Raw genomic sequence first — 16,663 nt, 5'->3', positions numbered from 1 at the left:
TAATCATAACAGCATTTCTATAATTTAAATCAGGAAAAAATTTATGTTAGTACAGAAAGTTACACATTACTGCCCTGACTGATAACGCACTAGTAGCCAGAGCCAGGAATAAATTATTTCCTCTGGTCAAACCAGATAAAAACTGTTTATTGATGGAACGAAAAAAAAAAAAAAAGAAAAAAAGGAACAAGTTCCTATTGCATACCTGTAGATACTTGGGTTAGATAATTTATTTGTTCAGTAAGTTTTGCTTCTACTTGATTCAGTGTTTTCAGGAACTGATTTGTCTGAACTTCTGCTTGTTTTAAGCTTGATTTCTCTTTGCTCAACTCTGTAAGTGCCTGCCCTGGAAATTAAATTATTTAATCAAAAGTACATAATTACAATTATGATAAAGGAAAGTCCTGGTGGAATGTAGACAAATATAGGGAGTATTGTAACCTTTACTTGTTAAATTATTTAAACAATAAGAAATTATTGTGGTTTTTCAAAAATAAACAATGGTAGTTTCTAGCAACAAAATCAAAGAAAAACTGTTCTACAGACTTAAATTTTTCAACCAAAATATAATTATAGCTTTAAGTAGTCACCCATATATTCCTAATCCTCTTCAATGGGAAGATATATATTACGTATTACGTATATACTACAAATTATATAAAACACATAAAACAAATTTATTTATGATTAATGCCTCAGGAGAATGAGGTGTTCTGCTCATAATATTACTTATTTTACGATACATAATGACAAACTACATTTTTAGTTTTTTTTGTGTGTGTGTGTGTGTGTGTGTGTGTGTGTGTGTGTGTGTATACTGAATTTGTCTAGTTGAAAACTGCAAAACAAAGTGGCAATATATTTTTTATTCTGCCAGATTTTACTGTAACATTTTTTTTAGCTCGCATATGACAGGAAACAAAAATGGAGAGAGACTAAATTTCATATTGTTTCAATATGTCCTTCATGAATCTGTAATTGCAACATCAGGATGGGAATAAAATCAGAGTAAAAATATATCTGAAAGTTTTATGTGGCCTGAATGAGGAATAATGTAGAAGAGAATATTAAAATGAACTTCAGATAGATCAGAAACATAAAAGAAATTTATAATGAGGATACAATGATTGTCTGAAAAAAAAAGATAGTTTACTACAATATCCCCTCAACAACAAAATCATTAGAGATGGAACACAAGCTCAGATTGGGATTTGCCTCTAGTGATTTCGACTGTTTTAGTCACCAATAAATCAGGCACCCAACAGAAAGATACCAGGAAGCAAACAGTTCCTTGATTATACGAAAGTGACCTACTGGCACAACCTTGCCATGGTCACATCACAGGGAAATATATCCAATAATGCACCTCAAAATATACTCAGCATCTGTTTGCAAAGAAGGTGCGTCACTGATGTAACTTTCTGGAACTAACCTAACCCAACACAGTAGACGATGACTAACTTATCTAACTGAAGTTCAGTAAGGACTGAAATTCAGAGAGTTTATAAGTTCTGCCTCTCAATGGATAAAAATGTTGACTATTGCTATGATTAATCTTCGACATTTGCAGTTAAATGTCTGCTAACTGGCAATGGTTGGCAACTGTAACAACTTCCTCGCGAGAACTAGCCAATCGCTGCAGGCAGCAGGAACTTTGTGAGTATTGGTGTGTGGCTGTATACTCACAAATATTGTGCTCAGCCTAGTAATGTGCAACTGTGGTCAATATGTTGGAAGGATCAAACAGTTCTGGGTTTTAATGCTCCCTGTGTTGGCAGACATAACTACTGATGGATGAGTGAACTACTTAAATATCTTGTAGGAGAAGCAAACAGTAGTTCCTGGCATTGTGCCATGTAGGGGTTAACTGACTATAATAAGTGTGGCATCCTGCTGGGACAGCTTGGAATGTGGCACATAATGAAGTCTAATGCAGTGTACTGTGTCAGGAGGAGACAAAGTAAAGTCAAACTAAAAAAATCTAAATTTAGCTGGCCAAATGGGGACTTTAAATTGATGTCCTCCAGAATCCAAGTTTGGTGTCTTAAGCACTGAGCTATCTTGCTCAGTAGGGTTTCTTGAAATTTTCATGATTTCGTAATCACAGAAGTAATTTGCAGTGAACTCTAATGTAGCAGCTTTTGTGGGTGCACCACTACCAAGTAGCAGCAGCAGTTGGAGTAGGAGTAGGAGTAGGAGTAGTAACAACAAACTTTCTGGATGTATTTCACAAGTACAAGTGGTAATACTACACTACTGGCCATTAAAATTACTACACCACGAAGATGACGTGCTACAGATGTGAAATTTAACCGAAAGGAAGAAGATGCTGTTATATGCAAATGATTAGCTTTTCAGAGCATTCACACAAGGTTGGCATCGGTGGCAACACCTACGTGCTGACATGAGGAAAGTTTCCAACCAATTTCTCATACACAAACAGCAGTTGACCGGCGTTACCAGGTGAAACGTTGTTGTGATGCCTGTTGTAAAGAGGAGAAATGCTTACCATCACGTTTCCGACTTTGATAAAGGTCAGATTGTAGCCTATCGCAATTGCGGTTTAACGTATCACGACACTGCTGCTCGCGTTGGTCGAGATCCAATTACTGTTAGCAGAATATGGAATCGGTGGGTTCAGGAGGGTAATACGCAATGCTGTGCTGGATCCCAACGGCCTCGTATCACTTGCAGTCGAGATGACAGGCATCTTATCCGCATGGCTGTAACGGATCGTGCAGCCATGTCTCGATCTCTGAGTCAACAGATGGGGATGTTTGCAAGACAACAACCATCTGCACGAACAGTTCGACAACGTTTGTAGCAGCATGGACTATCAGCTCGGAGACCATGGCTGTGGTTACCCTTGATGCTGCGTCACAGACAGGAGCGCCTGCGATGGTGTACTCAACGATGAACCTGGGTGCACGAATGGCAAAACGTCATTTTTTCGGATGAATCCAGGTTCTGTTTACAGCATCATGATGCTTGCATCCGTGTTTGGCGACATCGTGGTGAACGCACATTGGAAGCGTGTATTCGTCATCGCCGTACTGGCATATCACCCAGCGTAATGGTATGGGGTGTCATTGGTTAAACGTCTCTGTCACCTCTTGTTCGCATTGACAGCACTTTGAACAGTGGATGTTACATTTCAAATGTGTTACGACCTGTGGCTCTACCCTTCATTCGATCCCTGCAAAACCCTACATTTCAGCAGGATAATGCACGACCGCATGTTGCAGGTCCTGTACAGGCCTTTCTGGATACAGAAAATGTTCGACTGCTGCCCTGACCAGCACATTCTCCAAATCTCTCACCAATTGAAAACATCTGGTCAATGGTGGCCTACCAACTGGCTCGTCACAATACGCGAGTCACTACTCTTGATGAACTGTGGTATCGTGTTGAAGCTGCATGGGCAGCTTTATCTGTACACGCCATCCAAGCTCCATTTGACTCAATGCCCAGGCGTATCAAGGCTGTTATTACGGCCAGAGGTGGTGGTTCTGGGTACCGATTTCTCAGGATTTATGCACCCAAATTGTGAAAATGTAATCACATGTCATTTCTAGTATAATATATTTGTCCAATGAATACCCGTTTATCATCTGCATTTCTTCTTGATGTAGCAATTTTAATGGCCAGTAGTGTAATACACTGGAGACCAAACACACTGAAAAGTAAGCCGACTGTAATTTTCCTACAATTGTACAAATGATGCTCATTGAGAACATGATAAGTGTAGTAACATTAATACTCCCAGACAGACTGTCATCTTTTCATCCTACGCAAAAATGGTACATAGTTACATCTCAATATATTGATGATAATCAAATTTCAATATCTGTACATAAATATATTTCTTTCTTTGTTTCATGAGGTCTTAACAGGAATCATGACGACACAGTTTGACCTTTTTTAGTTGGTGTGGGTATTCCCAGTCCTGATTGCCACTGTCGATTAGTCTACGGCAGCCACATTGTTCTTTATTGTATCAAATGAAGGAGAGAAAATAATCATCATACATAATAAAATTCTAATGCATGTGAGGGAAATATATAGTGTTTGTCTGACTGTCAGAGCTTTTAGTTCGCTGTGCACTGTACTAACACTGACTACTGGAACTCTGTCACTGTCTATATCAGAAGTTTAATAAACTATGATTAGGGAATTGATTGAAAAAGAGTGTTTTTTTTTTTTTTTTTTTTTTTTTGCGCTTTAAAACTGACGAAGTCGAATGAGTCAGTAAGACCTTGTGTACTCAAAAGTTCAACCCTAATAATAGGTGACTACTTCAGTATTAATATAGCATGCCTCATTTCAAAGCATGCCTTACTTTTCTTCCACATAAAATCCACTTCATATTCTTCCAATTTTAAGTTTTTGGGAATACTGTCATCCAATAATGTGTTTGCTCAAGAAAAACAAGACTGAACAATTAGTAGAATGTGATCATTCAAAAATCAAATGTTAGTCTGCTGATGTTTGAAACTACCTTTAGCATGAGTGTTACTCCCAAGTAACGTAGCTTGATGAAACTTGGACCATACAAAAAAGAACTGCCACAGTATAGTACAGAAGGCAACTGAAAGAAAAACAAGATGAGACAAACAGAAATGACATTTTTATTCAAAGACAGAATTTATTATGGTCCCCTGGACAATAAAAAAAAGGTGGGACATGAATCTCACTAGTACGGGTGATCACCACAGATGGTAATGCATGACCTGCAATGTGCTCCTAGGTTGGCCTTAAGGTAGGTAGGGAGTTCTTGTGGAAGGGCGTTCCATTCCTCCACTAGTGCAGTCGACAATTGCTGGATGGGTATTGGTGCATGTGGACATGCTGCAGTACATCCTCCCAAAGCTTCCTACCATCTCAATGGGATTTAAGTCAGGGGAATGGGCAGTCCAGTCCATTTGCCCAATATCCTCTTTTTCCAAGAGGTCTTCCACCTACGCTGTTTGATCCAGAGTGCTCTGTCATCCATAAAATGCGGCCAGGGACAAATCCACTGCTGAAAACATGCATATAGGGAAGGACTGCACTGTCACAACAATGCTCACCAGTGAGTGTACACTGCTCAAAGATTTGGAGGTCAGTTCAACCACGCAACGTTCAACTATGCAACATTAGTACTCCACACACCATAACACCTGGACCACCAAAATGATCATGTTTGACAATGATCCCAGGTGTGTTACGTATCCTCGGATGGAAAGACATGGGAACACATGATGCATTCAGGAACATTATCGAATATGACTGTTTTTATGGTAATGGTGTTACGGTGGGGAAAGGCATGAAGTTGCATGGGCACACTGACTTCTGAATCTTTGGACATAGTACACACACTGGTCAACAATATTGTTTGTGACACTGTACTCATTTTTTCAGAGATGTAATCGTCCCTGACTTCATTTTTACAGATGACAATGCACAACCACATCAAACAGTGTAGGTGGAGGAGCTCTTGGAATGAGAGGAAGTTTGGTGAATGGGCTGGTCTGTACTCTCTCTCAAATCCTGTCAAGTATATTTGGGATGCAATAAAGACACATACTGGAGGACATCCACAGGCACCAATGACCATCAAGTAGTTGACAACCTTGGTCTTGGAAAAATGGTATGCACTACCACAAGTACTCCATACCAACTGCTGCCCGTAGTGATCACACATCCTATTAAGAACCATGTCTTGCATTTTGTAACATCCAGGGGACCCTCACAAACCATGGTGTCTTCAGTCTAATTATTGTCTTTGAATAAAAGCACCATTTCTGTTTGTCTCATTGCATATTTCTTTGTTACCTTCTATACTTTACTGCAGCGGTACTTTTATGTATTGTCTAAAGTTTCATCAAGCAGTGACATGATGTGAAACTTACTTTCATCCTTGTATTTTCACATCATTGAATTTTGTGGGCATAATTACTCTGTATCTGAAAATATATCAAATAGACTGGGAAAATCTATCAGTTAATTAAATATTTCAAGCATAATATTTAGTATTTAGGCTACACTTGGCTTCATTAGAAAGCATGCACCTAATAACCAACCCATAAGAATAGAACACAATATCTAAACCACTTAAAAAATACATGGTCAATAGTTAAATTCATTTCTGAATGAGTATGAATGTTACATATTCTCTATCTTTCATTTTATCAGCTGAAATGTAATTAATCTGTATTTTAATATTTTCTAAATAATTTGTAAAAAAATTACTATGCAAGTCTATAAATAGGCATGATGAACAATGCCACTGTTAGTCTTCACTTAGTTAACATCCCAACTAATTATCATTAAAACAGTCATCCAACCATATTCACTGTCAATCTCTGCCAAGTTACGATCAGTCACGGTTAACAAGTCTCCATTACATCTTCAGCTGCAAGTAGGTACTGTCACTCTCTGTTAAGTCAGTAATGGTGGGGCAGTCTCAGTTAGCAAGTCACCACTAAGCATTCAAACGCAAACAGTCATTGTTAGTTGACCTATTTTTCGATGAGCAGTGGACAATATGAACTGCAAGCTGATTATCATTTAAGTAGTACCTAAACTAAATGCAAATTAACTGTACTTTAAATATCAACAGTGTCAATTTGTTTACTGAAATTACTATCATTTATCATATTACTGAACGAAGCAGACACACTTTAAAGTGAGATAAGCAGATTGTTATTACAATTAGTAAGTCTGTAGCTGTAAATTTGCATGAATGGTGGATCTGTGTGTCAAACGTGACTGTTACTGATCAATGGCCAAAATTTTATGATGCTTGTGAGGAATCAACAATTTTCCATTTGTAATGAGGCATTACATAAACATAAGATAACACAATGATCTGCTCTGATGCTGGGAAGTACTGATGATACTGATTGATAATTTTGAAGGAACATTTCACACCATACATACACTGAGGTGACAAAAATTATGGGATACCTCCTAATATGGTGTCGGACTTCCTTTTGACCAGTGTAGTGCAGCACCTCGAGGTGGCATGGACTCAACATGTCAGTGGACATCTCACACACATCTCTAATATGAAGCATGTAATGGCAGTTGTGGGGAAGGCGGATAGTCATCTTCGGTTCCTTGGTAGAATTTTGGGAAGATGTGGTTCATCTGTACAGGAGACCGCTTATAAAACACTAATACGAACTATTCTTGAGAACTGCTCGAACGTCAGGGAGACCTATCAGGTCGGATTGAGGGAGGACATAGAAGCAATTCAGAGGCGGGCTACTATACTTGTTACTGGTAGGTTTGATCATCACGCGAGTGTTATGGAAATGCTTCAGGAACTCGGGTTGGAGTGTCTCTGGAGGAAAGGAGGTGTTCTTTTCGTGAATCGCTACTGAGGAAATTTAGAGAACCAGCATTTGAGGCTGACTGCAGTACAATTTTACTGCCGCCAACTTATATTTCGCGGAAAGACCACAAAAGATAAGATAAGTGAGATTAGGGCTTGTACAGAGGCATATAGGCAGTCATTTCTCCCTCGTTCTGTTTGGGAGTGGAACAGGGAGAGAAGATACTAGTTGTGGTATGAGGTACCCTCTGCCACGCACCGTATGGTGGATTGCGGAGTATGTATGTAGATGTAGATACAGAAATACTGAGCCAAGCTGCCTCTATAGCCATCCTAATTGTGAAAGTGTTGCCAGTGAGGATGCTGTGCACAAACTTAACTCTCGATTATGTTCTATAAATGTTAGGTGGGTTTTACATCAGGCAATGTGGGTTGCCATAGCATTCACTCAAACTACCCAGAATGTTCTTCAAACTAATTGTGAACACTTGTCGCCCAGTGACATGATATCATTATTTGGGAATGCAAAGTCCATATAAGGCAGTAAATCATCTCCAAGTAGCCGAATGTAACCACTTTCACTCAATTATTGGTTCAGCTGAACTAGAGGACCGAGTAAATTCCATGGAAACACAGCCCATACCATTACAGAGCCACTATCAGCTTGCACAGTGCCTTGTTGACAACTTGCGTCCATGGCTTCGTGGTGTCTGCACCACACTCAGACCCTTCCATCAGCTCTTACCAACTTAAATTGGGACTCATCTGATCAGACCACAGTTTTCCAGTCATTTAGGGTCCAACCAATGTATTCACAAGACCAGGAGAGGTGATGTGCTGTTAGCAAAGGCATTCGCATTAGTCATCTGCTGCCACTAACACCACATTTCGCTGCACTCTCTGAATGGATACATTCGTCATACATCCCACATTGATTTTTGGGGTTGTTTTATGCAATGTTGCTTGTCTGTTAGGACTGACAACTCTACAGAAACGCTGCTGCTCTCTGTTGTTAAATAAAGAACACCAGCTGCTGTGTTATCCACTGTTGAAAGTAATGCCTTAAGTTTGGTATTATTGGCACACTCTTGGCACTGTGGATCTAAGAATACTGAATTCCCTAACGATTTCTGAAGTGGAATGTCCCATGTGTCTAGTTCCAACTACCATTCTGTGTTCAAAGTATGTTCTCACGTCATGCGGCCAATCATGTTGGAAACATTTTCACATGGATCACCCTAGTATATATGACAGCTCCATCAATGCATTGTTTCTTTATATCTTGTGTATGCAATACTGCTCCTATCTATATATGTGCTTATCACTATCCCATGACTTGTGTCACCTCAGTGCATACTCTTCTTCCAGTATGATGTCTAAGATTTACATGATGCATTGTAAAGATAGAAGCTGCTTAGCTACCTTCCATTGGTTACATTCTGTCAATGTGTATCATAATGTGATTCCACAACAGGGGATTCCCATTCAAACAAAAGATGTATTCCAACAATATCATGCCATAAGGATCAATGGACAATGACAGACAGAGAGAATTGTTATTTATCATCATTTACAGAACAGATCAGGCAGCAGAAAGGTACTCAATTAGAGCAAGCAAACAGCAGCAGCATGAAGTAAATTGACTTGAAATATCTTTGTGCAGGTTCTTCAGCAGTTTGAAGATACATGGATAGCACTGTTTAATGATTTGTTGTGCTGATTCTTCCACTGTTATGTAAGATGTGTGAAAAGCAGCCTGAGCCAGTCAATGAAGATTGTATGAGGAGACATTAATGTGGTTGCTTTACTTACTGTAGAGCTGCTCCACAAGTGAATAAGTTGTTCATAAGAATATAGAATGGAGGAAAACTCTAAACTGACTACTTGGATGCAAATAACCATTGCCTGGAAATGAAGAAATTTTTTTTTTCTTTTTTCCTGTAAATGACTTAGCTTATACAAACAATTCAAAGTGACTACTGCTAATTGCAACACATACATTACAAATTTTCCCCCTTGTGTTCCTTGTTGCCACTTTTCACAAGAAGCAGAAAGTGTGAAGTAATTACAGATTTCTCAATGTTGGGATATCGGCATTTGTGCTCAAATGTTATCAGATGTATATAATTAAAACAACTGAAACTTATATTTTATAAATAATAAAAGATATCCGCTTCAATAACTCCCCCTCCCCCCTCCCCTCCCCTCCAACCAGACACACATCATTTCTTATCAGCATTTAAGCTAAGGACACGAATGTTCCCAATGAAAATGAAAATGAGAAGTTATAGTATGCAGAGGTATGTGACTGCTTGTTTCTCAAAACAAACCTATAAGGTCAATGCTATACAGATGGTAGGTAGTGTAAACTATGTATTTTATATAAAGAACTAATGATCAGAAAAGAATGTTGAGTTTTTCATTTCCATAACCAGTTTAAGCACTTAGCAATAGTTCAAAGAAACAATGACCAGTCTCGATGTATGTATTATAAATGTATCTAAAATACTGCTGCACACTCTGAAACATCTCTGTTGTCCAACGGGGAGACAGTTGCCAATCACTTTGTCTTCAGTTTCTACTGCATTTTGTAAGTATCGTGTTCTACAGATCATTTGCATGATAAGTCAAATGATGTAAAACAAGTCATTCTACATTCAGATCACAAATTAATTTCTAAATATGGTTACATACTGAACATTTATACATTTTTTATTTTTTAAAAAAATAATTGTACATATGTGAGTGAGTAATTCCTAGCCATTACCTTCTACATATTAAAATGATATAAATTCTCCTCTGGAATAGAAAGAGTTGTTGAGGAGAATCTTTTTCAGTCCGTTATCAAATTTTACTTTGCTGTTTGTCAGACATTTTATACCACAGGGTAAAAGATCAAAAATGTTATATGCAGCATCGGTGCCCCTGTTTGTGCTACAGATAAGTTTAATGTGGAGTAATTATGCTCACCAATGTTCATTTTGAACAGCAGCTGATTATGAGGGGATAAAAATATTGAGAAGCAAGTAGTCAGAATGACCAACTTCTTAAACAGACATCTACAAGATGATCATGAGTGAACACCACATATTCTTACAGATTTTTTTTGAGCAATATATGTAAATGACTTCTGTCTGATACACAACAAGCAGAATTAGTTCATTTTGTGGGTGAAACTTGTATTGTATTCAGTCCAAACATACGTAAAGCAGCAGAAGAAATTGTAAACAGTGGTATTAAAAGTATCATTGTCTCGTTTTCTGTGAATGCTCTCACTCTGTCTCAATTTCGTAAAGGTAAATTACCCCAGAACACTGTTCCATATGACGTCATTGAATGAAAATATGCAAAATATGTCAATTACTGATTTGTCTCTCCCCAAGATTTGCAATGATTCTAAGTGCAGAAGTGGCTGAACTAAATCATTTTCTGAGTTGCAAAATGACACCCCCCACCCCCCCCCCCCCCCCCCACCGCCAGTTTAAATTCTAACCAATATCGCAACCTAAAAATTTTGAAGTTTCCATCCTATTTATTATTTCCTCAGCTTGTGTTACTCTCTAGATGGGCAGAACTAAATATGTTGTGCCTTTTCAAAATTCAGACTGAGAGCATCCACAGAAAACCAAACCATGACACTTTTAAAACCACTGTTTACCATTTCTTCTGCTACTGTATGTATGTTTGGACTGATTACAATACTAATGTCATTCATAAAAAGAATTAATTCTGCTTGTTGTATATTAGACTGAAGATTGTTTACATATATGAGGAACAATGGTGGACCTACGACTGACCTCGGAGAACTCTATATATGATTTCTCCCCACTCAGAAGAACCTTCAATGATTAAATTGGTTGAATTACTAAGTACAACATTCTGTGTTCTTTCTGTTAGAAATGACCGTTATTCATTGGCTGGCTATACCATCAGTTGCATTAAATACTAGTTTATCTAGGAGAGTATTGTCATTTGCATGGTCAAATGCCATAGATAAATGCTATTTTGTTATTTAATACTTGTATAAATTATTTAATTCTTTAGGTGATCAGGCAAAATGTACACACTGTTCAGAAACTGTTTTGGAATCCAAACTGTGATTTACTGAGGATATTACTTATTACTATTGCTCAGGTGGAATACTATTCTAGAATACATCACCTCAAAAATGATGTAATTAGTGAAACAAGTTGGTGATTGCCAGAACGAAGACTTCACTCTGCAGCGGACTGTGCGCTAATATGAAACTTCCAGCAAACTAAAACTGTGTATCTCTGATTGGCAAGTGCTCTACTAACTGAGCTACCCAAGCAGACCCATGACCCGTCCTCACAGATTTACTTTCACCAGTACCTCATCTCCTACCTGCCAGACTTCACAGAAGTTCTCCTGCGAAACTTGTGAGACTGGCACTTATTGAAGAAAGGAAACTGCTGAGATACAGCTTAACGACAGCCTGGGGATGTTTCCAGAATGAAAATTTTACTCCGCAATGGAGTGTGTGCTGATATGAAACTTCCTTGCGTGATAAAACTGTGTGCTGGACTGAGACAGGTCGAGTTTGGGTCATGGTCCATTTTAATTTGCCAGGAATTTTCAGGTTGATAGTTACCGACAAGTGTGAGAAAGTTTTCTAAATATCTGTGTAGCATGTATCTGGGAAACAGCCTGCTATTCACCTAGTGAGATGGGGGAAACCATCTAAAAACCGCATCCAGACATCTTTAATCCACTGGATAGATTTGATTTGGGGTTACCATAACATACCACCCCACCCCCTTCCTTTTCTAGATGCAGCTTGGTGAACACACACAGCTACCTGGGTGGTTGAGCTCCTGTTGATTATGAAATGTATGCATTTAGTGAAATGTACCTAATACATCCTCTTAAGCACTCTTCATGATACAATGGCCATGGATAAATATTAGAGACTTGATTGCATGGCAAGTACAACACGGACAACAGTGGCTTCTTATTATTATTGTTGTTGTTGTTGTTGTTGTTGTTGTTGTCTTCAGTCCGAATACTGATTCGATGCAGTTCTCCGTGCTACCCCATCCTGCGAAGCATCACCATCTTCGAATAACTACTGCAACCTACGTCCTTCTGAATCTGCTTACTGTACTCATCCTGCTTACTGTACTCATCTTTTGGTCACCCTCTATCATTTTTACCTCCCAGATTTCCCTCGAATACTAAACTGGTGACTCCTTGATGTCTCAGAATGTGTCCTATCAACTGATCCCTTATTTTTAGTTAAGTTGCACCACAAATTTCTTGTCTCCCGAAGTCTTCAATACCTCCTCATTAGTCACATGATCTAACAATCCAACCTTCAGCATTCTTCTGAAGCACCACATTTCAAAGCTGTTGTTCTCTTCTTGCCTAAAGTGTTTAATGACCATGTTTGACTTCCATACATGGTTAAGTCCAGATAAATATCTTCAGAAAAGACTTCCCAATGGTTAAATATATATTCGATGTTAAATTTCTCTTCTTCAGAAATAATTTTCGTGCCATTGCCAATCTTCATTTTATATCCTCTCTACTTCAGCTATTTTGCTGCCTTCCTTTCAAGACACTCTCCATTCTGTTCAACTGATCTTCCATGTCCTTTCCACCTCTGACAGAACTACAATGTTATCAGCAAACCCCAAAGTTTTTATTTCTCCTCCCTTGACTTTAATTTCTACTTCAAATATTTCTTTGTTTTCCTTTTCTGCTTGCTCAGTGTACAGATTGAATAACATAGGGGATAGGCTGAAAGCCTGTCTCACTCCTTTCTCAAATACTGCTTTCCTTCCAAGCACCTCGACTCTTATAATTGCTTTCTGGTTTCTGTATGGGTCGTACATAGTCTTTTGATCCCTGTATTTTACCCCTGCTATCTTCAGAATTTCAAAGAGAGTATTCTGGTCACCACTGTCAAAAGCTTTCTCTAAATTGACAAATGCTATAAACATAGCTTTACCCTTCCTTACCCTACCTTCTAAGGTAAGTCATAGGGTAAGCATTGCCTTCTGTATTCCTACATTTTTCCGGAATGCAAACTGATCTTCCCCGAGGTCGGCTGCTACTTGCTTTTTTCCATTCTTCTGTAAAGAATTTGTCTTATTATTTTGCAACCATGACTTATTAAACTGAAAGTTCAGTAATTTTTTTTCGCATGTCAGCAAATACTTTCTTTGGAATTGGAATTATTACATTCTTCTTGAACTCTGTGGATATTTTGCCTGCTTCATGAATCTTGCACCCAAGGCTATCAGTAGTTCTGACAGAATGTCATCTACTCCCGGGACCTTGTTTCGACTTACATCTTTCAGTGATCTGTCAAATTCTTCTCACAGTATCGTATCTCCCATCTCATTTTCATCTACTTCCCCTTCCATTTCCATAATATTGCCCTCAAGTACATTTCCCTTGTATAGACCCTCTATGTAGTCCTTCCACCTTTTGGCTTTTCCTTATTTGCTTAAGACTGGTGTTCCATTTGAGCTCTTGGATATTCATACAGCTTCTTCTCTTTTCTTCAAAGGCCTCTAATTTTACTATACGCAGTATATATCTTTCGCCTAGTGAAATACATTTCTAAATCCTGACAGTTGTCCTCTAGCCATTCCTTCTTAGCCATTTTGTACTTCCTGTCAATCACATTAATTAGATGTTTGTATTCTCTGTCGCCTGCTTCATTTGCTGCATTTTTTATATTTTGTCCTTCCACAGATTAAATTCAGCATCTTTTGTTTTATCCAAGGATTTCTACTGTGGCTTGTCTTTTTACCTATTTGATCCTCTGCTGCCTTCACTATTTCACCTCTTTAAGCTACCCATCCATCTCCTCCACATTCTTTTCCCATGTTCTAATCAACTGTTGCCCAATGCTCCCTCTGAAACTCTCAGCAACTTTGGTCCATTCAACCTACCCAGATCCCATCTCCTTAATTTCCTACCTTTTTTGCAGTTTCTTCAGTTTTAATCTAAAGTTCATAACCAAAAATTGTGGTCAGAGATCACATCTGGCCCTGGAAAGGTCTTACAACTTAAAATCTGATTCTGGAATCTCTGTTTTACCATTATATAATCAATGTAAAACCTCCACGTGTCTCCAGGTCTTTTCTACATATACAGCTTTCTTTCATGATTCTTAAACCAAGTGTTCATCATGATTAAATTATGCTATGTGCACCATTCCACCAGACGGGTTCCTCTTTCATATCTTTCCCCCAAGTCCACATTCAACTACTATTTTTCCTTCTCTTCCTTTTCCTACAAACAAATTCCAGTCATCCAACACTACTAAATTTTTGTCTCCCTTAACAACCTGAATAATTTATTTTATCTCGTTACACATTTCTTCAATCTCTTCAACATCTGCAGAGCTATGATGTTCATTCAAACGAAACCTGGTTAGTGCATCTACCTTTACCTTATACGTAAGGTGGCACGACTTTACTGCAGGTATGGTGGCGCCATCTATTGGTAGCGAGACTGACGAGTGTGCACCATTTGATGATGTATAGCACCAGTGTGGTTTCACACTGCTTGTCGAGTTCCTGGAACGGTGAACCACCATCGATGCCCAGTGTTATCAAGCCACTTTACAGAACCTTAGAAGAGCCATCACGTCGAAACACGTTGTCCAATGGCATTATCCTTCTGCATGATAATGCCTGCCCCCCAGAGAGTGAGTTTTCAGCCAACTACACCTTCATTGGAAATAGATAACATACATACACGCACTCACACAAATGCAACTCACACACAAATGACCAGGGTCTCTGGTTATTGGTATCAGACTGCAAGCAGCAGAGCATGATGGGAGAGGCAACTGGGTGGCAGAGGTATGGAGGAGACTGTGGCAGGGAGGCGGAGGGATAGCAGGGTGGGGTTGGAGGATGTTAAAGTCCTGCTTGTGGGAGCATACAGGGATGAAATGGAGAGAGGGTAGGGCAGCTAGATGCAACCAGAAGGTTAGATGGAGGGCAGGAGGGGGAGGGGGGAGTAGTGAAAAAGGGGAAAAATAAAAAGACTGGGTGCATTGGTGGGATAGAGAGCTGCATAATGCTGGAATGCAATCAGAGAAAGGGCTGGATGGGTGAGGGCAATGACGAAGGTTGACGCCAGGAGGGTTATGGGACAGTAGGATATATTGCAGGGAGAGTTCCGACCTGTGCTAGTCAGAAAAGATGGTGTTAGTAGGAATGGTCCAGGTGGCACAGGATGTGAAGTAGTCATTGAAATGAAGAACGTTTCTTGTTGGATGGCGTGCTCACCAATGGGGTAGTCCAGCCGTTTCTTGGCCACATTTTGTTGGTGGCCATTCATGTGAATAGACAGCCCATTGGTTGTTACGCCCATGAAGAATGTAGCAAAGTGGTTGCAGCTCAGCTTTTAGATCACATGACTGGTTTCACAGGTAGCCCTGCCTTTGATGGGACAAGTTATGCTAGTGACCAGTCTGGAGTAGGTGGAGGTGGGAGGATGTATGGGACAAGTCTTGCATCTATACTCAGTTATTTGTATGAATTTACATATTCCAAAGGTGACTCACTGAAAATATACCTATACGATACTATATTTTTTGCAATTATACATTTCTGAACATTTAAAACAAGTTGTCAATCATTGCAGGACTTGAAATCATGTCAAGATTGGGCTGAATATTTGTACAGCTCCATTCAGTATAAAGTATTTCTATCACCATCAAAATGCATTGTGTAATCATGACACAACAGTAGGCAGAGAATAATAAACAGCTACATTTCTTCATTTATAAAATATTAATTGAACATATCATGGATAATTCTGGGCATATAGAACAACAATGAAAAAGAAATGAAGGTATCTTGTATAGAAAAATGTGTTGTTTTTAATGAATGTTAAACAAAATGCATTACAGGCGACCTTTCTGAGATGGTATCTAATTACCAAGGAAAAAATTATGGGATAATTTCTGTCTATGTTCAAGAGTCTGCTGGCTCAGTTTCTTCATCTCTGTGACACACTCCTGCAGTCAAACAAACCTGAGACCAGTTGTGTTGCACTTCTCTAAATATGTACAATATCCTTGTAGTCCTATCTGGTACAAGTCCCACACACTTGAGCAATATTCTAGGATGGGTTGCATGAGTGATTCATAAGCAATCTCCTTTGTAGACTGATTGCATTTCTATGGTATTCTACTAATGAAGTCTGCTAGCTGCTTTGCCCACAGTTCAGCCTAGACGGTGATCCCATGTCATGTTCCAACTAAATGTTCCCACTCATGTATTTGTATGAATTCACAGATTCCAGCAGTGACTCATTGATATTATATTTACAGGACACTACATTTTTTTTTTTTGT

At 38.9% G+C, this 16,663-nt stretch overlaps 1 protein-coding gene across 1 annotated transcript in view; it reads right to left on the bottom strand.

Moving 5' to 3' along the window:
• The window catches only part of LOC124592460 (mediator of RNA polymerase II transcription subunit 11), a 46,691-nt gene that overhangs the window by 25,886 nt on the left and 4,142 nt on the right, over positions 1-16,663 (bottom strand). Inside the window, exon 2 of the mRNA XM_047131838.1 lies at positions 206-346. Within this exon, the coding sequence (XP_046987794.1) occupies positions 206-346 (141 nt within the window). The remainder of the gene's footprint in view (positions 1-205; positions 347-16,663) is intronic.

The sequence above is a fragment of the Schistocerca americana genome, chromosome 2 (assembly GCF_021461395.2).
Source record: "Schistocerca americana isolate TAMUIC-IGC-003095 chromosome 2, iqSchAmer2.1, whole genome shotgun sequence".
In the NCBI taxonomy this organism is placed as follows: Eukaryota; Metazoa; Arthropoda; class Insecta; order Orthoptera; family Acrididae; genus Schistocerca; species Schistocerca americana.
The sequence above is the reverse complement of the archived record's forward strand: the minus strand, read 5'-3'. Positions and strand labels throughout refer to the sequence as shown.